Source organism: Gastrolobium bilobum, unplaced genomic scaffold (genome assembly GCF_033153095.1).
Source record: "Gastrolobium bilobum isolate Gb01-03AN ecotype WA unplaced genomic scaffold, APGP_CSIRO_Gbil_v1 utg2810, whole genome shotgun sequence".
In the NCBI taxonomy this organism is placed as follows: domain Eukaryota; kingdom Viridiplantae; phylum Streptophyta; class Magnoliopsida; order Fabales; family Fabaceae; genus Gastrolobium; species Gastrolobium bilobum.
The window spans coordinates 1,626,057-1,649,652 of NW_026895666.1; the positions used below are offsets into that span (position 1 = coordinate 1,626,057).

The 23,596-nt window shown below is 33.9% G+C and overlaps 3 protein-coding genes across 3 annotated transcripts; all 3 read right to left on the reverse strand.

Moving 5' to 3' along the window:
- Positions 1–1,333: 1,333 nt before the first annotated feature.
- On the reverse strand, positions 1,334–2,638 carry LOC133288067 (probable esterase KAI2). The gene is made up of 2 exons (XM_061485769.1): positions 2,175–2,638; positions 1,334–2,039 (listed from the first exon to the last, which is right to left on the reverse strand). The coding sequence occupies exons 1-2, from the start codon at positions 2,540–2,542 to the stop codon at positions 1,589–1,591; spliced, it is 819 nt and encodes a 272-aa protein (XP_061341753.1). The 5' UTR covers positions 2,543–2,638; the 3' UTR covers positions 1,334–1,588.
- Positions 2,639–6,872: 4,234 nt separating this feature from the next.
- LOC133287965 (probable protein phosphatase 2C 63) lies at positions 6,873–10,285 on the reverse strand. Its single transcript, XM_061485667.1, has 4 exons — positions 9,946–10,285; positions 9,422–9,801; positions 7,768–8,004; positions 6,873–7,376 (listed from the first exon to the last, which is right to left on the reverse strand). The coding sequence occupies exons 1-4, from the start codon at positions 10,208–10,210 to the stop codon at positions 7,116–7,118; spliced, it is 1,143 nt and encodes a 380-aa protein (XP_061341651.1). The 5' UTR covers positions 10,211–10,285; the 3' UTR covers positions 6,873–7,115.
- A 10,995-nt stretch (positions 10,286–21,280) lies between these two features.
- On the reverse strand, positions 21,281–23,596 carry LOC133287951 (subtilisin-like protease SBT1.7). The gene has a single exon (XM_061485652.1). It carries the CDS (start codon positions 23,594–23,596, stop codon positions 21,281–21,283), a length of 2,316 nt encoding a protein of 771 aa, XP_061341636.1.

Genomic DNA, 23,596 nt, shown 5'->3' on the forward strand with positions numbered 1-23,596 from the left:
GATAAATAAATTATTGATATTCAATTAAAATTTTAAAAGATATAAAAAAATCATATGGTATTCCATTAAAATAATTAAAAAAAATTAGAGTTTGTCCAAATTTAATGATATTTAATCAAGATTTTAAATAAAGAATACATAATCTTTTATTATTCAAGAAAATGAATATTTTCAATGAATTGTTTATTAGTATAGATATAAATATTATTTGCATAAACTATTTAATCAATTATAGAGTATATAATTATTTTTTTATTTTCATAAAATACTTTTTTCTTTTAACGATTAATCAACGAAAGATGCCGATAAAAAATTTAATTTTTTTCCTCCGTGCATCGTACGGATACTGCACTAGTCCATATAAATATTATTCCTTCCTCGTAACCTTACGTTCATCCTTCGAATTTTTGGGGATTTTTTTCTTGATACATTTTCTCAAATTCAATGCATCTTCTTTATGTTATTCTTGTATCTCTACATGCAAACTCTTCATAATAAACTCGTACCTTGATTTATGTCTTTGTTGCTTTATGAATTTATATCACCATACTCCTCTTAGTTCTTTTAGCGAGCATATTGCTAGTTTCTTCATACAACCTTAAGAGAACAAAGTATAAATAGAAATTATTATTCATATTCTAGAGGGGTTAAACAAAATCAAATTTCATGAAAGAGTGACAAGATTTTTCGGTTGGGGATGAAAAAAAAAAGTAAGACCTATAAACATTATTTACTCGTTTCTTCCACTCTCACTCAAATTTCTCATAAAACCAAGAATATCAACACCCAAAAAATAAAATAAAAAATCGAGTGCAAAACAAATTCACAAAAGAGACATCCAAAGAAAAAATGAGAATGTAAGAGAAAATGGATAGAATTTTAGAATAGATTCTTCGTTGGGTTGATTGAGTTAAATTATAATCCTGGATTTTTTTTTATATACATATAATCCTGGACTTAAAAGTTAATAAAATATGATCTGTTAATTTATATTAATTTTCAACGTTGTATACACCCATATAAACCTTAGTTTTCTCTATGGTTCTAGTTCAAAAAATCTTGCTAAATTGCTTTTTGTTTTCTTAAAATTATTCTGTGATAGAGGAAGCACTTGATATATGCTTCATGAGAATGAATCAAATTAAATACGCTATAATCGTAGCGTGACAGCATGTAACGTTATAGAATAATAAATTATGAACAGTTTTTGAATTTTTAGTAAGATTTGAATTTAATAGTTAGTCGGATAGAAAGATAATAACCATAGTTTAGCGCATCAAAAAAAAAAAAATCATAGTTAATGACAGTTGCCATATATAGAAGTAAAATTGATCAAAATAATAATAAACCTAAATTAATCAAACAACAAAGGTACCAATTTCGATTCCTTTCTTGGCCTAGTTAGAATCCCCGGCAAAGCTAACAATAAGAAAGGAATAAATTATCGTGGGAGCGAAGAATAAGAGAAGAAATAAACAGTTGAAGGCAACCAATTCCACCCATTGCCCTTGTTCTTTTACATAACAAATAAAAAGAGAGGGCGATTCTGTGTTTTTTTAAGCCAACAATAATGGAATCACGTCACTGATTACGTTCTCGCCTCAATATCAAGACGAATGTGTTTGAGCAGCACCGGAATAACAATATCCGGCGAGCTTAATTGCGGTAAATGACCATCTGTTGCAATGACATCCACGATGGACTTACCCCCGAGATGCTGGTGGAGGTACTCTGAGACCACCACCGGAACCGCCATATCTTTCTTAGCTTGTAAGATATGACACGGGACAGTGACGAGGCTCAAAATCTGCCTCATATCGCTTTGAAAAATGGTCCGTGACACGAGTAGCGCTATGTCTGGCCTCATATTGAACAAGGTTCGACTAAATTCCTGCACAGCCACCGACTCCATGTCCCCGCCCACAGCCAACGGAGCAAACCCTAAGCACCATGCTTTGTAATTGGCTGCCATAGCATTGAATAATTGGTTCAGATCTTCCTGCTCAAATCCTCCATAGTAATTCACGTCGTTCAAATACCTTTTTTCCCAAAGAGATGTTGCAAGTCAATTGTTTGCTTTTCAGAATAATAATTGAGCCAATATTTATTTATTATTAATAAAAGTCAAAGTCATTATAGTAATTGAGAAACTGCAATTTATATTAATTAATTACCTGGGGGAAGCAGAAACCATGATGAGCTTGGCGAAGAGATCGGGGCGAGTAATAGAAGCAACAGCACCGATCATTGCTGAAACAGAGTGACCAACAAAGATGCAGGAATCAATGCGTAGCTCTTCCAAAATGGCAAGCAAATCATACGCATAGCCTTCTAAGCTCGAGTAGCGCTCAAAATCGAAATAATCAGGGTTAGTGGTACCCGCACCCATGTTATCGAAGATAATGACACGAAAATCGTCGATGAGATGAGGTACAAAGTGTTTCCACACAGACTGATCCGTGCCAAATCCGTGAGCCAAAACTATATACTTATCACCCGATCCCAATACTCTCACGTTGTGAGCTTCCTCCACTATCCCCATCTTGTCGTTTAATTTCCTCCTTCTCCCTCTTAATTATTTTTTGTGTGCCCTGTGAAATACTACCTCTCTAATACTGCTTAATAACCGACAATGTGAAAACGTGACTTTCAGGCTAGCTCTGCTGTTATATTTGGACTTCTTAGGCCACAGGGATCAAGTTAGCAGCAATTTCATTGGTCACAAAAAAAGAGGATATTATTCCGAGGCTTTATAAAGTAAGTGGGGAGGTATATCCGTATATGTGGATGGAATGCATCCACGGTTGTTCTTTGTTGTTCGCTGGATATATAGGTAATCAAGCGGAGAAAATATGACTCAAAATGTTCAAAACTCATGGCTACACGTTCGACATCTCATATTCTCATTAATGGTAACTTGGCATTATCCTTGCAAATTGCAATGAACATCATCGGCATTAAACTCTAGCTGCCTGAAGGGCAGCTGGGCCAACTGCTTATTTGATAAAATAACCATCCACGATGGCCGATGGGACCGTGCGCATACGTACGTACCGGGGACCGTTACACCCGATTACGAGAGCTAGATGAAAGCACGAAAAATGTTGGTTGTGTCCCCATCAGAATATAGATATTTTGGTCCCAACGCCTAAGGTGCCCTGTTCCTTAGGTTACAATAAAATTATGTTTTCATCTGACAATTTTTAACTTTTAGATAATTGATTCTCGAGATAGGAACTGGATTTCTGTAAACATTTTCTTAAGACACATTCATTTTTATGATCTTTGGCTAGAGTTGGATCAAAGTGGGTGTGAGTGAATTTTGGATTCTTAGGATCAAAGAACCCATATCAAATGTGACAAGTCATATACGGGGGTTTTTTGCATGTTCATTTTCTTAAAAATTTGAAATACCTTATATTGAGTTCACCTCTTGTTATCTCTACTTAATTCTAAAAAGTACCTAAATGAGGAGAAGCATGTTTAATATGAAATTTTTTGTGTATTTAGATACTTTTATCAGTTTATGTAAGGAATAAAAATATACCGGATAACACTGAAGTTCAACATTTAAAATATATTTTGAAGCTGGTAATATATGACATAATTTCTTTTCAGTATTTGAACTTTTTATTTTTATTTAATTACTTCTCACTCAACAAAAACTGCATAATTGCATAAACACGGATGGATCTAAAAGGCCGACTAACACAAAAAATTCATTCATATTAATTATATGTAATAGATTTTAGAGAAAAGTTCACCAATATCCATGTGATTTACTTCAGAATTATTTATGTCCCTGTGATTTTTTTTGTATCACATATGTCCCTGTGCTTTGTAAAATATAAAAAACCACAGGAACATATGTGATAAAAAACATACCCTTTTGCAAACCATAGGGACATATGTGATAAAAAAAATCACAGGACATAAATGATTCTTGAGGAAACTACAGAGGCATTGGTGAACTTTTCCCTAGATTTTAATAATCAATGTCTAGGTTCTTGCACTAATTCGTAATTGGGTTGGACGAGGAGTTCAAGTTTGGGAAGTGGTCGTTGGCGTGTGGAAAATGAAGGAGAATTTTTTTCTTCCTATTGGGGTCGGTTGTTCCTCTAAATCCTATAAACAAGAACATTAGGTATAAAGGAGTGGTCAACTTAGGTTAATGGATAAAGCTAAAGCAGGTCTCGACTATTGCTCAGATCCTATTTTCATGAATTTTTCTTGTTTTTCCTTACATTTCTTTTAACCTCTGCACACTTATCATGCCCGTGTTTCTCTGTTCTGAGCTTACCAAGGCAAACCCAAAAGTGACAAGGATCCACGAAACTTTGGCCAGGTCGACTTGGGAACCGATAAACCGGTCATATAACCGGTCCGATTGAAGCAACAGACCGGTCATGCATTAGAACCGGTGCGACCCGGTGCGACCCGGCCGGTTTTCATAAAAAATTGGTGACTCGGTCGGGTTAACCGGTGACCCGGCCCGGTTCAAAAAAAAAATTTCAATTTTTTGTTTTTTTCAAAAAAAATCATAATAGCCATGTTTGAATATTTTTTTACTTATTGACTTACATAAGTTATGTACCTACAACACTAATATTATCTCAATTATGTACTATGCATAAAATTTTGAATTAATTTATAATTAGAGATGTCATTTTTTGAACCTAAAGTCCCGTATCACGATCATTATATTTTTGTTTGATTTTTTATTTGATAATAATATGTGATTTATCATTTTTTGTATTAAAATATTTGAAGTTTTTATCATTTTTTTAGATATTTGAGTATGTTTATAATTTTTCAATATAAATTATAAAATTACATATAATTACCGGGTCATGCGGTTGAACCAGTGACCTACTGGTTGAACCAGCGACCCAGTGACCCGATACCTCGACCGGGTCAATAACCGGGCCGGTTTTAATAACATTGCACGAAACTATTGGGATAATAATTTTCAATTTCATTTTTAATAAAATATTTTATTATTATCTTTTGTTTTTTGATTTCTTGGAATCTTTGAAGTATTGGGCATCAAGGATGGATTTGGTCCAAATTATAAACAATCAATTCATCTGCATTAGGGGTGAAATTATATTAATGATTTTATATTTTTCTAATACATTCTTTCTTATAAAAGAGCAGAATTTATTTTTTATTTATCTTGTGCTTATTTAATTCTCTCACAAAACGGGGGTGATGAGGATCGAACTCACCTTGTACTTACTTAATTCTACCACAAAGTGGGGAAGGTAAAGATGGAACTCGAGACTACTTGGTCACTCCAACTCTGACATGTAAAGAATCAATTTAACCCAAAACTTCAAGAGGTCAGACTACATTAATGATTTTTTATCTCTCTAACACAAATCAAGCTTCACGAGTTAGGGTGAAAGTGAGCTAGGTTGAGGCGAGCTTTATCTCGAAAAGCTCTAACATGTGCCAAAAAATTTCAATTTAACCTAGCCCGATAGCAAAGTACGAGTCTAATTGTTAGCCTGACCTGACCCATTTATAAAACAAAAAGTCTGATCTGGCCCGTTAGCCTGTTAATTTTTAACATCCAAGCAGAACATGAATTAACTTCACAAAATACTCAAATTCTGTTGTTAAAACAAAAATCACAATTTCAACGTTCAAACAAAACCATGAATCACAACAACAACTTATCATAATCTGCATTTAAATCAAAATGTTCAAACTAAATAACATATATTTCATCAGATCCAACAAATCAATCCATATTATGTAAATTAAAATAATTGCATGAATCCAACAAATGCATCATGATTCTTGTTGTAGCCAAAAACTTCTCATTATCTTTTTTCCCGTGCAAATATAATTCAAAAGTTACATAAGTTGGCAAAACAAAAAACAATATTAAAAATAAAATAAAAAATTATACCTTTTGTTTTGTCTTAAATCATACTTATTACGTAGCCAATCTCTACAACATATTAAGGGTTTCATTTTTTATAATGTTACTTTAAATAACTTTGTCTAATTTCATCGAAACGATATCGTTTTAGGGCAGAAATCATGGTGTATTTGTAATTTTTATTTATTTCAGGGTTATAATAGTCTTTATCATTCTAATTTTTTAATTTTTCAACCCCAAAACAGCATCGTTTTGGTGACATTAGATGAAATTATCTAAAGTAATATTAGATACTTTTTCCCATATATTAAAGCTTGAAAGGTATCTTTAGCCAAGCTAGAACGATAAGCATTCATAACTCTTCCTCCAGCGCTAAATATTGATTCTGATACTAATGTAGAGATTGGTACATATCTTATCTATACTCAAAGGTAGTATTGGTGGGGAATCGGACCTAGGCCTTTCCACTATCTACTCAACTCACGTATACCAAGTAGACTATCACCATTTGGTACTACTATAAATAATATTATTTAATTTAATTTAAAATAAATAAAATGATAAAGGCCGCCTGTAGGTTTAAAGGCCCGGTATATATAAAAAAAAAACTTATAACCTACTTTCTAAATAAACTTTTTTAAAAGTTCGAGTCTATTCTATTTGACTATATATAATAAGTCGAGTCTGGTATGATATTGATAAGGTCGTAAATCTCTATAAGCGGGCCCACCCCACTCGCATTCCTATTCATGAGCAATGATTACCTTTTCTTTTATGTTTGAATTTTCTCTTCTTTTTTGTGTTCACGTACCGCATATTTATTATATATCAAGATGATAAATAATAACCGATGTCATGAGTTAATATACCTAGCTACAATTTACATAAGTCTATTTTCTTTCCATTTATACGGTAAATACTAAATAGTTTGCTGAAATTTATTTCTTTATTTATAAAACAAAATCCAACCACAACCGCCGTTGTAAGTCCATTGTAAGTCCGTAACAGTTTACCAAAAAAAAAAGTCCGTAGCAAACGTCAACAAATGAAAGATGCCCAACTCTTCTGCATCACCACATTGTAAGCAAACGTCAATCTGCAATTGCCAGTTTACATCACATTTACAACGTCTACCGTTAATTATTGAAATTTCTAACCCGTACCTATCATTTTATGTGCGATCAATTTCTAGGTAAAAGGCAGTCGCGACGCAAGTGCTAGTAGCTTATTCAGTTAACAGGTCAGCTTCATGTGCATTCAGAGAGAAGATATCAACAGGAGTACTGATACAATCATAGACTCCTCGATGTCTTGAGCTACCATCTAGAGAACCTCGTGAATGATCGAGGTACAGAACGATCACTGTAATATCATCATGGAAATGGCGCCTTTGACCTTTCTCAATTCTCTTTAAGTCCTCATATCTCATTTCTCTTTTCTTTGCAGCCTCTTCCACTGCAGCTCTCACCAATCGTTTTGCTATCCCCTACAATGGAATTTCAAATCTTTTAAACAGATTTTCATACAGTACAAGTCGAGAAATTTGAAGGAAAAAAGTCTCTATTTCTCAGCCAGCAGCTAGTGACACGTCAAATTTATCAGCTACATGGAAGTCAGGTATAGCTAGGCAGGATACATGTTCAACTAATGGGAGGCTTAAATAACAAATACAAGGGTACTAAAACTGGAGTCAAAATTCACATACTATTTTTTTTTTTTTTTTATACATACCACCTAGCACAATTACCGACGCCCCTCACCACTTGGCTCAAAATTCACATACTATAGCCATTCAGAACAGACAGGAGGAAACCCAAAAAACATAAAAAATAAAAATAATAATAATAAATAGGGGGGGTTGTTTGGTGGATGCTTACTGTTCTTGGACTTCTTAATATGATTTGAACAGCCTCTTCATCAGTTAAATGTTCCCAAAGTCCGTCTGATGCAAATATCAAAAACAAATCTTCTGCCTTCAATTTCCGCGTCAATATGGATGGTTCTGCTGTCATTACAGATCTCTTTAAAGGTACTGGACAAACTAATTGTTGGAACAGAGGATTATCGTCAAACTCGGGTTTCTTTAGATAAACATCTCCAATTGATCTTGACACCTATATGGTGAAACGCAGTTAATTTCTTATTTTGAAAAATTTACAAAATTCACAAGGAGATGAAGTAGCAATTAATATTGATGATATGCAACTATTTCAAGTTTAGAGTCTAAACAGAAGTTCCAGAATGACCGGGGAGAAGAATATCACTTATTAAGTTATACAGCTATACAGACTTTTTTTTTATGAGGTAGCTGTGCACTGTGCTAACAGAGGTTACTTTGATTTAGTCGACTTAAAATAGTTAAATACCGATTCACAAGAATACAAAAAATGATATTGTCGTTTCTATCTGCACCCCTGACATCACCGTACTATGCTTCCAAGGACTTCACAAGCAACCGTGATTAAATATTGGGGAACCTTAACGATTTCAAAATTTTAGATTCCTGAAGCAGAGTTTAAGCAGGAAAACATGTGAAAGTTGATGACCATCTATCTTAAGAAAGCATATATCAAATTTACATCACAAGTTTGACCACCAAAGAATCACAGATAATGATCCTTGCTACATTTCCTCACATGCACTTTGGGGGAAGAAAGGCTTTAAAAATATATTTTTTTCTTAGGGTAATTCTTCAAAAATATAAGGTGATCACTCGTTACGGAATCAGACCATGAAGGTCCATGAAGAAAACGATAACGCGCTCCACTCATAATTGTCATAAAATGCAGACAACTTTACTTTCAAGATAAATCATAAACAATAATCCAGCATAAAATCACATAATTGAACCCCGCCAAACGTCATGCCACAAATAACAGGTGATAAAGCATGTCTCATTACATGGAAGCGGAACAAAATATTGAGCATAAATATTCACTTTTTAGAAGATCTGCTTGCTTAGGTGGAATCATTAATTTGGAGGAAAGCTAGAACAACGTATTCCTTTTTCTTTTTTTTTGGATAGCAACAATGTATTCCTTATCAATCAAAATCTACTAATCACACTATATGAAGACCAAAAGGTTAAACTAAGATAGGATATACATAGTAAAACTCAATTCCCTGATGCTCGTGCCGAATAGCATGACAATAAGGACATAACTTAAAAGATGGGATGATGAATGAATTCATAAGTCAGTGATATTTTCATAATTTTTAGAGAGATATTCCTTTAATCTTCGTATGTTTTATCATCTTCACTTTACTTACTTTATTTCTCCTCCTTTATTTTATAACAATATGTAATTTTTTAAACCAAAATCACTTAAATAGTGCCAATGAAGCCGAAGTTCGCTGATTTTATCAATTCACGTCACTCATTAATCTCAAACCGAAGCAGGACACAGATACTGACAATTATTGAAAGTAAATAAATACATATACAAATCGTAAGCAATTGAACAAAACACCCGAGGAAGGAGAATAAAATTCCAGGAATAAGACAATAGATAAAGCTCAATGTAGACGTACCTGAATAATGCCCTTGATTCGCCAAAATCCACGAGTGTAAACGACAATGTCTGCATCATCAGGGTGAAGAGCCTCAACCTCCTTTCTGACCTCCTCCACTCCAACATTATAATCAGTAGACAAACGCTCTGCCACAACAGGAGCACAATTTACCTCTCCTCCCAGTGCTTTCCGACCCAGAACTGCCCTCGAATCACCGAGATTAGCAATATAAAGAACGCTGTTTGAAATTGCTCCCAGAATACAACACGAACCCACTGAAGCAATCTGTGGCCGTGCAGTCCACGATTGCTTCACTAAATGCAAAAATTCCATTTCAGTTGCATCAAAGGCCTTCTTTATCACTTGCTCCGACAAACCACCTTCCTCTGAAGCGAACTCTGTTACAGAGAAGAATCACTTACATCATATGTCAAAAGTCAATAATCAAATGTTGATTTAGTCTTAGTCTTAGTCTTCATCCGATGAAACGAATTAAGCAGCATATACATGGATAGAAAAAAATATATATAATGTTCTCTTACCATGAAGGAAGGAGAAGAGATGGTTGGTGATGAAATAAGAAGCTTCAGGTCCACCATGACCATCGTATACGCCAACAAAAGTTGCTGAGGGAGAGGTAAACACTTGTCCTTGGTCTTCCAAGGTTGAATTAGCTTGTACCACTGCAATTGAATAGTCCCCTGAAGCATGGGGCTTCAAGTCCATGTCCCAGAGGAGCCTATCATCGTTCCCTCCTTGTCCACAACCAAAGCACATCTGGAGTGGCTTGCGCCACAGCTCCAACATCCTTAATTCTCTGTGTCTCTGTGTCGTTTTTAGGTGTGGTCCACGGTACTTGAAAAAAGAGAGGAAGTGAGCTTTTGGCTGGTGAAGGAATCGTGATTTCTTGATTTGACGGAGAACATAAAAGAGAGGAACGTGTGAATTACGCGTTAAAACGTAGAAAATTAAGTAAACGACACTGTAGAGTAATTTAGAGAGAGAATTTCTTTCCAGGAAAATCTTCGCGAGTAAGAAACCGAGGTTACGGGAGCGAGATCGAGACTTGGTGAGTGGGCCAGTATGAAAATTAAGTAATTAACTGACAGTAGTAGGTGATAAGTGATAAGCGCGAACCATTACCACATTGTAATGTTGGCGTGATAAGTCATACGACGAAAAGTCAAAACGCAGATAAAAGATAACAGTATTTGAGTTAATATCGGCAGTGCATTTTTATATTTTTATATTTGTTTAGTGTTATTCTTATCGCAACTTACGTATAATTAAATTATTTATTTTTCTATTAATTATTAATATATTTCTTATACCAACATGCTTGCAATAAAAAATCCGATTACAATTTTTATACATGGAAGACTTTTTCAAAGGAAACGGTCTGAAATGGAGATGATGTGACGATAATTTGGTTAGAAATAATAAGCTGATAAGATTATTTAATAATAAAAAAATAGATATTTGAAGCTAGCTGTGTTTTTCTTTTTAACAATTTTGAAGTCATTTAAGTGTGATCATTAATCTTCAACAACAACAAAAGTGTGGTCATTGATTACATTATTTGATTTTATTTTTTTATTGCTAGTTTTGCTTTTTGGGCCATTGCTTGTCTTATTTATATGCATTTCTTAGAACAAAAAATAGTTGGTTGAAAATCCTTGAATCGCCATGGCCAAATGATTGGTTAGCCTGTGAAAATAAAAGGAAATACCATAATTGTTGAATTCGGAACGGAGGAAGTGCGCCGAAAGTTTCACATCTTTTTCCGGGGTTTAGCGAAAAAAACATATGCCTAAGCATAGTTAGGCTAATTTTTAAATATACTATATATTGGGAAGACTTTTTAATTACTTTCACAATAATAGTTTTAGAGGTGTTTGTTACAAAATAAATGTAATGTATTTGACAAATACGTAAAAAAATTTAAAAAATAGTTTTTCTAAAAAAAATTCATTTAAATAATGAAAAAACTATTTATCATTTTAAATATCATAAAATTATATCATTTTTAATAAAATTACATTATTTGGGTGTATTTTTACATTTTCTCTCTTCCGTTTTTTCTTTCCTAATTTTATATAAAAGAGAAAATGACAAAACACACCAAAATTTTGTTAAAAATAATATAACTTTGTGTCATTTAAAATGGTAAATATTTTTTTCATAAATAATTTGATGTGAAACTGTATAATAAAAAGTGTAATTTAAAGTTTATTTTTTTACGTACTCTCCCTTTCTTTTATTTTGTTATAGAATCTGATGAAAATTTATAAAATGCATTTAAAACTAGTTTGTCCTTCATTTTTTTTATAAATTGTTTCAAAAGCGTTTAATTGTGAATATTTGTATTTTATAATAACTTTTATTTTATTTTGTTACGGGGACGGACTAAGCTCTTACGAAACGACAAATTTTCGGATAAACAATAAATAGTGATATTTAATACCCAAGTTCTCAAGGATATGCTTTTAGTTTTCTTATGAATTATGAGCGTTTGGCAAAATTTTACTATTTTTCAGCGGTGACAATTATCAACATAATAAGAAAAATTTGTATTTGAGTTAACTCATTTTTTAATGTGTCGTATTTTTGTTGATAAAAATTAACATGAAAGAATTTATATTGTGTCATATGTCAATCCGTAAACATAAAATTAACCTCTGTTACTCTTTTTACAGATTATTTGTATCATATTCTATCATGTTAATATGGCATTGGTAACATATATATATATATATATATATATATATATATATATATATATATATATAGAGGTTATTTACTGTTATCATGTTGTATTAATTCACATAATAAGTGAAATAATTTAATATTGATGATGTTATGTCAACTTATATAATAAGCTACACGCTTTGAAATTAGGAGATCATTCATATCATATCAAATTTGCATTAAATGTATTCATATTTGTAATGTATCTTGTTGTGTTGAGTTAATCATAATTATCATCCTAAAAAGTATTTGTACTTTTAAATAAAATAATTATTTTTATGGTGAAAGAGACTTATCACGCAATGAAAGATTATTGTGAGAATAAGAGATCATTAATGAATTTTTTAATATAAATATTAAATAAAATACTATCATTTTACTTAAGATGATATAATATTTTATTTTTTAAAAAGATAAATACTTTTTTTATTTATATATTTCTCATGTTATTCAAAATAATTTTATCTTCTCTATACTCCTAAAAATATATGGGTTCATTTGAAGAGAAGTGAGAGAAAAAAAAATATATGAGTCTCACACACTTTTATATATATACAAGAGATAAAATTTATCTCTTATAATATGATAAATATTATTCTCTTATTATATATCAGATTTATAGATTTTCTAAAAGTTTATAGAGAAAAATATTTTCTCATGTTATATAAGAATTATTTTTTCTTACCAGTGATCCTTTAATTTTTTGAGTAATTTTTTTTTAATAGATGCAGGTCTCACATAAAATATGTTTATAACATCAAAAAAAATTCCTACTGTATGAAAGGTTTTCTATAAAATGCGAAAATAATTTTATAAATTAAAACATCTTTTTTTATGTTCTACAGCACCGAAAGCAGGCACTAAGGGCCCGTTTGGATGAGCTTTTTTTTTTAAGAAAAAAAAATCCTTCTCGAAAAAAGTTTGTTCGAATGTCTGCTTTTAAAGAAAAAGCAGAAGTCATAAAAAAAGCTAAAAATTTACTTTTTTTCGGAAGCTAAAAATATTAACTGTTAAAAAAAGCAGAAGTTAAAAGCCAAATATTTTTTTCAAAAATCAAATATTTTTTTAAAATTTTAAATAACTGTAACTTTTATAGAAAGTACTTTTAAAATAAGGAAGTGATAAAAAGGATTTTATACAAAAGTCAATCCAAACGCAACCTAAAGGCTCGGTGCCAATTATTCGATTTGATGAACTTAATAAAAGTATCTTTGCCTCGAAATCTTCGTTCTTTACCTTAGCTCTTTCTTTCTTTTTTCTTTCTTTTTTGTCTCCCTCAAATGTACCAAAAACATTATATTTAACCCTTCATAGTAGGGCCAAACTAAGTACGGGCTTCACTGAATCATAGTTGAGCTGGGCTCTCATTTCAACGATTCTGGCTTAGATCACCTGCTACACAGTGACAGAAGGCTGAAGGAAATAAAACATGATCAAATAAATAAAATACAACTGATTGTACATCATAAAAATTGTGATTATGAATGTTATGGTAGTCATTATTGCCAATCCTAATTATTACTAGCGTCTTAGTATAAAATTATGTGTCAATTTGCATATATTTTATTTTCATTTGAAAATAAATATTTATACATCAAATTCTTTTCAGTATTTTCTACATTTTATCTTGGGTTTTATAATTCTCATGTTGAAGGAGAATTGAAATATCATGTTGTAGAGATAAAAAGCATGTGGGATCCATGTGTTAGAAAAAATTATATATAAGACCGATGTCAGCACGGAAATCGAATGTTGTGTAGGAAAATTATAATTCCCATGTTAAATGAGAATTATAAAACCCTTTTATCATTTTGTAAAAAATAAAATAAAAAGCTTATTGAAATAATTTTATTTTATTTTATTATAAAATAATTTTTTTTTACAAATTTTTTCAAATTACATTATATACCACGGGAGAATATAGTGTAACCTAGTGTTCTCTCGAAATTGTAAGAGTTTGTAAATAAAAAATTTATAAATATAACTCTCTTTTGTTAACAAATATTTTTTTTTTTTTTTTTGTAAATTGTTAACAAATATTTACATATGCAAATATCATTGCTTTTTTCACACTCCAGCCAATCAATCCAATCATAAAACATTGAAGTTCGCATTTTAATCATGACAAGCGTAAGCACCATATGTTACCACTTAAGCTGGGCCTTAGCCCTTATCATTTTACAATATGCATCCAATCAGCCCCAATCAAAAATAGAAGCTGAAAAAAGAAAAATTATTATTCTCGCGACTCGCGAGAGCAATAAATTTTTATTACAGAGCGTCCACTAAGATATTATAATTTAATCCAAGTAAAGGAAACAAAGATATTAATAGAGATATAAATAGACTAGATCTATAGGGCTCTCCGATCTTATTTATATTAGGCTAATCTTAGTCTATTATAAATAATCAAATAAAAAAAGCCTAAGTTTTTTAAAAAAAAATTTAGAAAATAGGTCATAAATTTTTTTATATATGTCGAGTTTATAAATTTATAGGTCAGCCTATATCAAATTATTTATTTTAAATAAAATAAATAAAAGTATTATTTTAATAATTTTTAATAATAAAATCATATTATTTTAGTTATTTTTTTAAAATTAAATATTTAATATGTTTAAACAGACTATGCCTAAATTAAAACTTTTATTTTTTAAATATAAGTCAGACTTATAATTTAGACTTACATAAAACTTACAAGTAAGATCATGTCTAAGTATTTTTTACACATACCTAAGTCAAAACCTAACCTCACATATCATATTTCCACCCCCTAGCTATAAAAGCAATCTAATCTAGAACAAATTATAAGCATGCAGCCAATTACACCATTCAAGAGTTAGTCCTCGTGGGGATAGCTTGCATTTTGAAAACTCTTTTATCCATTTAAACATTCGACGACATGAGATGTACCTTTTCCCCTGTAATTCTGCCTCTTCAACTCTAGCACTTTTTCTTTCATGGCGTGCGTTGTGCTTTTTGTATTGTTGGTGCTTTTGGAGCATTCCTAATTATGATGATGTTTGATTGCACTGTTTCAATAGTACACTTACAACCACTCCATGAACTGCCGCCTTTGCCCATAAACTGTTTCACTATATGATTTCTCTTAACATTGTGATTAATGTTGTCACTCATTTTGACACTTTCGGTGGTGCTATTAGCTTTGATGTTACTACTGCTGGTGCTACTGCTATTTAGACTAACATTATTTTTATTAGCATTATTTGTACTACGAACCTTAAGGTCTTGCAATCCGATCTCAGGTGCAGGCACCACACCCAGACGGAAAAATTCCCGTATTGATGATTTTCTACCCTGATTACCAAAACAAGCTTGACTTGGAACGGTTACTCTTAACTGAGGTTTGGGACTTGGATGCGTTTGAAATTGATTTTGAGCTCTGGGTTTGAAAATTCTTGAGGTTGTAGTGGTAGTGGAGCAGCTGCTACTCCTAGATGAGTTCTTACTTCTAATTCTAAGGCTACTGCTTCTACTGCTATTGCTCCCAAACTCACTCTGAGAACCATTGTCGAAGGACATGAACCTTGATTCAAACCCGTTAAATTGCTGGCTGTCATGCTGGAAACCGGTGGTTTTTAATGAGAGTTGCAAGGGGAGAATTTGACCTTGAAAGAAAACATCATCTGCAGCACTTCTTGGGTTTCAATGATCTTAGGATCCAGTTTTGTTGATTGGTCCTCGTCCTTGATCAGATTGACAGGAAGAACGCAAAGTGACAATGCTTCTTCCAGCTGTTCTAATTTTTCCTGGGCACTGTTTGACTCCATCTCACGGAAGGGTACAGATTCGGTTCAAAAACTATTAGATGGCAGGGTAAAATGTGGGAAGGGATAAATTATAAGATTAGGGTTTATAGTGAGACTGTTAGACGAATATATTTGAACAGGGAAGGGTGGTGTCTCACGGACTAGAATCAAAGAGGGAGGCTTTAGAGTATAAACAAAAAGAATAAAAAAAAAGAGTTAGTTAAACGCGGTGCATTGGAGGAAACGTAAAATAATGTCTTTCCTTGATTTCAGGGTGAAGAAAGGGACTTTGACATTTTGGGTCTCGCCGTTACCAGAACCATTGCGTCTCTATAGTCGCTTTTCATGCCATTATTCTAGTTTCTAGATGAATCAGAGTGGACTTAATGCTATTACGCATGCCTCAACAAGTAGGAGTGTTTGCTGTCTGGATTGGATCGGTTTTAGAAGTAAAAATCATCTGATCCAATCCTTTCGGTTTGATCATATAAATCCATTCGGTTTTGATTTTTTTCAAATCCGATCCGATCCAATCCAATTTTTTTCGGTATGGATTGGATCGGTTTTCGATTTTTTGAAAATCCTAAAATTTATTTCATGATTATTGTGCAAATAATATCTTTTATATATATTGGCTTCGTAAATGTATTTTTTTGAAATACAAAACATTAATAAACTATAATATAATTTTTTATTTGCAATGAGATATGAAGCTCTATAAAGATAAAATTTTGTTGATGAGATGTGACTAGATTTTTTCTTGGGTTTAGTTGATAGGTTAATGGGTCTTGAGTTTAGAAATTTTTAGGCTATGATTAGGGAAAGACCCAAGTAGGTAGAGGAAAATCAATATATTAGATCAGTTTGGATTGGATCGGTTTTCATCAACCCATCCAAAAACCGATCCAATCCAATTAAAATTTGCGGTTTTTTATCGGTTTTCAGTTTTTCGATTTTCGGTTTATTTGGTTATCGGTTTTTCGGTTCGGTCACCGCGGTTTGAATTGGTTTGGATCGGTTGATGAACACCCCTATCAACAAGGGTGCGGTGGGGACAATTGTGGTATTCGAAATTGAATAACAAAGTTTGATTCCAATCTTATGCCGGCATCGTCTCTAGAAAGGGACACAATACCTTTCTTGACAAAAAAGAAAAATTTATTTACATTCATAGCTTCAAAAAGAAAATTCGTTTTACCCACACACAAAAATTGCTCAAATCGGAGAGTACGTCAACAAGAAACATGTTCTGGTTAATGAATGAAGAATGGTTAAGATTTTTTTTTTATATACATAAGCAATGGTTAAGATTAATCTGTTTGTATAACTATTTAACAAAGGAAAATATTTACATTTGAATTTTCTTACAAAAGTACGTGACTGAAATTCATTATGAAATTGGAGTATGGTGGCCGTAATATACTCAAAAATAAATAAATAAATTACGATAGATTTTTTTACCAAAAAAAATTTATTTTATTAAATTGGATTATTTTGAAGTAAAATATCCTACCAACATTTTTAGAAAACTTTTATTTTTTTTAATTTGTTACAAAAAATTTATTACACCAAGCCACTAGGATTGATTTAGTGGTGAGGGGTTTGGATATGTTGTATTAGGTTATGTGTTCAATTTTTACTTATATCAAAAAAAAAATATTACACCTATAATTTTTTGGATAATTACTATTGATTTTTTTTTCCTTTCTTTTGATTAATGTTCGGATTAATGAAAATGTATGGAATTGGAGGAACATAAAATAGAATTTTGTGGCCCATGGTCATATGCGACCCAAAAGGCCAACCGAGTTACCGGAGTATTTAAAAGACTAAGAATTGGTTAAGGCCCAATGACACATCAGGCTTGATGTTAATAGCATCATATAGATAAGGATGTTTACTTTTTATCTTAATATTTAGTTATCCCATCTAGCATTTTATTCTTTGTTATCTTATCCTGGACTTATTTTATGGGCCCAATCTAACAGTAAGTAGTTAGTTAAAGAAGATAAAGATAAACATCTTATTCTATCACTAAGGTGTTGTTTGATACACAGATTTTATTTTCAAATTCTGAAAAAATGGGCTGGAAGTTTGATAAGAAAAGTAAAAATATTTCCAAATTTTTTTTTCAACATTTCGCTTTATACTACAGAATCTCATTTGCAAATACCATCCAAGATGTGGTATTTTTTTTTCCCATCCCATCCGATGGGAAAGTAGTCAACATTTCTTAGACCAAATTCCCTCATCATCAAGCATTGACAAGCTGACACAGACACCAAAATGCAGTTCCTCCACTCCAACCTCAAGCAACAACGATTTCCTCATCTACATAAAACCATACGAAAAAAGGATCCTTGCTACTTGGTTCCATGTATTCCTTGTTTCCTAGGCTGATCTGTAGAGGTTTCAAAGGTCCAACTTTTATTCGTAGGTTCTCAAAAATGAAAGCCAGTATTCTCTTTTTCCATTACCTTCGAATGTTAATTGTCCAATCGGTCCAAGATATACCCTATTTTTTATCCTTTTTGCTGAACCTCCTCCGCGAGCATGGTATTTTAGGTTGTTCTGGGCACTGGTGTTTTTTGTTTGTGTTTCAAAAGTTACATATTACGAGGGTAGTTTCGTAAATCCTTCCCATATTCCTAGCAATATTTTATCATCAACAAAATATAGACTCGGAAAACTTAGCCTATATTTTCTGTAATATTTTGGCGTACCAAACAACTTTTTGATAACATTCTCAGGAAAAAAATTTCCCACTATATTCCCAGTAATGGGATTCTCAGGTAAAAAAAATTCTTACCAAACGCCCCCTAAAAGATAAAGGATAAGCCACGTATTTCACCTCTCCGAATTGTGTTACCTTGATCAAGACTCTATATTTAAAGGTAACCCACATATAAAAAATTCCCTTCCATTATTTATCAGCAACGAGTTTTATTGCTGAAGAGAGGAATATATATATTTATCATCAGGATCTCAGTCACCTCTCTCTCTTGAAACACAGTATCCTCTCCAAGTCACTGGGCATTATTTATCATACACTTATATCGCCAACGAGTTTTATTGCTGAAAAAGGGAACATATATATTTATCATCAGAATCTCAGTCACCTTTCTCTTTTGGAACATATTATCTTCTTCAGAAGCTTTCATCTACAACTTTATTTTCTCACGAAGCTTGGATCTGCAATTCTGTCGACTTTATTTTATCAGATGATCAAGACATTTTTATTCCGGTTGTCAACACAAGTTCAACACAACACAATTGCAAACCATGATAGAAGAGTCTCTTGAAACACTCGAGCATCGCCGACCAGACAATCCATACTTGATGACAACAAACAAACAACTCATGAAGGTTGACGTAATACTGATCGATGTATCCTGCTTGGAACACTATACACTACAAGTAACCGGCCTAAACTGCCATACATCTTGGCACCCTGACTCCGCAAGCTACCAAGTTGGGGAGCTTCTGTTCCGGATACTCACCTTAGGCCCACTAGTCCACCTCTAGAACCTTCTAGAGGGCACCCATGGCAAGCTATAGAAGCTCACCACTTGGACATCTCATTTTCGCTGCACTGCTATACACTGACATTGGACAACATGTCTTGTCTCAGGACAATACATGGCTTGATGAGACAACTCATGAGACTGACCAGTTCACTCCCCCATGCTAAAAAGGACTCTCCTCTCTAAATACCCCCCTCACACATGGAGGGATGATCTTCTTCTCCACCTTCTATATTTGTTGTTACTCTGCCCATTGGTAGAGCCATCTTGGCCACACACACACCCCTTTATGCACACCATGGGAAGTCTTTACAGTGTTTTGGTTTCTACCATTGTCACTATGAGCACCTCTATATTAACATACTTCACTCTCCATGGGACACATCTTATGTACCCCTGCGGTACACATTGTTTCATAATCTTAGTGACAAACATATGCTATAGCTGTAAGTGAGAATGAATTCTCTCACATTGGAATTTTACATGATCAAAGTCACGTAAAATTTTTGTATTTGTGTCAACAAAGATGGACACAGTTGGTTAAGGATTTGGTCCATATCTCATAAGTATGTGTTCAAATCCCACTAACCGATGAGAAGACTTTGTTAGCATGTGATATATAATTCTTCTCGAAAATTCTCAAATAGGTTGTGGGGTCTTTCTGACCCTAGTAGAATATTAGTGTTTTATCCCACTTAAACTTTTTACTATCCAACAAAAAATATATTCCTTTTTCAGTTATATTAAACAGGTGGATTAATTAAAATCAATAAAGAAAATATAGAAACATGAAAAAATCGAATCACATTACAGATCGAGTTGATTGTTGCTAGGCTTTATTTTGGTCATCGAAATATATGGTAGGTACTATTAATGAGGGAAAATATTTTCAATACTAAGTACCTGGTATATTTGAAAAAATAATATAATTATACTATCCCTATTTTATAATTGTTTTCTTTTATATCATCTTTTTTTTCATTCTAATAAAGGAGTACTAAAAAAATAAAAATAAAGGAGTACTAATTCCCGTCGCATAAAAATTGTGCTCTTAATGAGGTGGTATAGCTTCAAACTTTGATTTTATAAATTTATAATGTCTTTATCTCCAGTCTCTTTCGTTGGCTGACATCGCCACTTTTAGCACAAATTAAATGGAGTTTAAGTTAGAATTTCACTCTTTTTGAGCTTTATATGAAATAACAACGGGCTCTTTCAGTTTTTTTTTTCTTCATTCTTTCTTGTTCACTTTTCTCCTCATTATGCACCTATGACTGTTTATGAAATTATTTATTTAAAACATTGTAACCTTCTTCTGTCTTCAATCTTGGTGAAGCGACGTGTCTTTTTGGTGGCTTCTCTTCATTTTCGTTAGGCACAAAATTTATCTTCTATTCATCATGAATTTCCCCCAAGAGATTTAGAAGAAAATCTAATTATTGTGATTCGAATATTTTGATATATACTACGATGTTTTATTTTTTTTACCGTGAGTTACATTATTTAGTACATAAGAAAATACATTATCATAACATAATATATTAAGTATATGTAATTGTATTATTCAAAAAATATGAACTGTGCAAGGATTCATTATAGTGAACTATAAAGTTTTATTTTACATAAGAATTAATAATTTATTATTATGATGTATACTTAGTAATAGATATCAATTCAAAATATAATTTCTTGAAGAAGAAAAAACGGAATAGTAATAACAGTTATTATGGACATTTTATATATAATGTATTACATAACTATAATCATAGCCAACCAAGATGCTCCTTCTGGAGTTAGTGAAGAGGCTATGATCAACTTTATTGGATTTTACAAAATCATTCTCCCCAGCTGAAGCTGATAGGGCTTCCAACAACGTTCTTTCCATCGGACCATTCTAAACGTCCAAAACTAAAAGGACTCTTCGGTTTTGAACCTGATGCGGCAAATGTAACCGTATATGATTTTTTCTCCTTTTCGTTGAAACTCAACTCTTCCGGCTCAACTGAGACATTGACGAACGCAGTATCCGACGTAACCGATACCTTGTACTTTCCTGGGGGACCCACGTTGGTCAGTGTGCGAGTGTGTTTAATTTTTGCTCCACCATTACCACCTGCTGATTCAAACACCACCGCAAATGAAGGATAATTAAGGTCGTTTACACTGTATTGTTTTTTCGGATCGCACTTGTACTTTCTCCTCGCCACGGCCTCGATTCGATCAGCAGTGTAGTTCAACGCGCAAAGGAAGTTCAGATAATCATCAACCGTCAAATCATATACAAGTCCTGGATTAAGTGCAGCAACGGGGTTCACATGTCCAGCGCCAAAATCCAACGGTGTCGCTGGTTTTTGGGTAGCACTGTCCAGCAGTTTCTGACCATTTTTGTAAGCCGTATAAGCCGTAGTCATCAGCGCAGAGCGAATAGCGGCTGGACTCCAGTCAGGGTGAGCCGACTTGATCAAAGCCGCTAAGCCGCTCACGTGAGGGCATGACATGGACGTGCCTGATATGATGTTGAAGTCCACACGCCTCGCATCCGAATCAATATTAGTGGGACCCGCAGCCTCCGTCCATGCTGCTAATATGTCGACACCTGGCGCAATAAAATCAGGCTTTAATATCTGCGGTGTAATAGGATTGGGGCCACGGGAGCTGAACGCCGCAACAACCGGTGACGGCTGAATATCCACCTTAGTTCCCTCGAACACAATCGTAGCCGTCGGTTTTGGATTAGAAAACAAGTACTTCTTGATGGCTTCACCTTCTTTCGAACCCACCGCAGTTGCCGGCAAAAGATGGGGGTCCGCCACCAGTTCCTCTCCGTCACTGGCCTGGTTGGCCAACACCATGCCTAAACCGCCGGCGGATTTCACCACCGATCCTTTTTCTGCCCTACCAAGATCGCCGCGATCACACAACACGATCTTTCCCGCAACTTTTTCCGGCGCCAAGGATCCCGCCGCACATAACTCACCACCTTCTCCTACTCCTATGCTCGCATTCCCTGCGTATACGAACGATACGGGAGTATGTGGCAAAGGATTGCCATTATAAAGGGACACTCCAGAAAAGTTTTGTCCATTTCCGAGGCTAACGTACGCTGGGAAATCTCGATCAAGTGTGCCAGCTCCCACGGTTGTAATCCAAGGTGCCAAATTGGTGAGAGAAGATGCATTGGGACCCGAGTTTCCTGCGGAGCTTGAGATTAGAATACCTTTCTCCATTGCCGAAAAGGCTCCAATTGCGAGGGTATCTTCGTCATAATCGATGGCTCCACCTCCAATCGAAACTGAAAGGACGTGGACCCCATCCGAGATGGCCTTGTCAATTGCGGCGAGTATATCAGAAACCGCACAAGCTTCTTCCCAGCAAACCTTGTAGACAGCGACTCTAGCGCCCTTGGCCATCCCACGTGCTGTACCATTAGCGTAGCCGAATAGGCTCGCGCCTTCCACTGCAGATCCTGCAGCTGTGCTCGCAGTGTGGGTGCCGTGACCGTCACTGTCACGTGGCGATCTAAATTGCTTGGTTTCATCAACTGGACCATTCGAGGCCTCGTGACCCTTTGGAAAGAACCTGGCTCCAATCAATTTCTTATTACAGTTCGAGGTTGTGAAATTGGTACCTGTTTCACATTCGCCTTTCCAGCTGCTAGGGATGGGTCCCAGTCCAGTATCGTCGAAGCTCTTGCTTTCTGGCCAAACGCCTGTGTCGAGGAGTCCGATGACGACGTCAGTGCCTGTGTTTGACTCGGGAAACATCCCAGGGATTTTATCGATCCCGAGGAACTGAGGGGTTCGAGTGGTGTGTAGTTTGTACATTTTATCTGGCAACAACTTTAGAATCCCGGTTTGACTCTTCAGTAACCGGGATTCTTCAGGTGTTAATCTTGTTGAGAATCCATGGATTGCGTTGTCATAGATGTAGAGCATTTCTGCTGAGACAGATATCGATTTCAGAATCGATTTATACCAGACCGAATGGTGCTCAAAGCTTGCTGGTATTTCGGATTTGGACACATGTACTATGTAAGTACTCTTCTGATTCTCGGTCATCTTCTCCGTTGTTGCCAGAGACACATCGAAGAAGACCAGAATCAAAACAAAAACAAAGTGACTTATAACGAGAGGTTTCTTAAAGGACTCCAT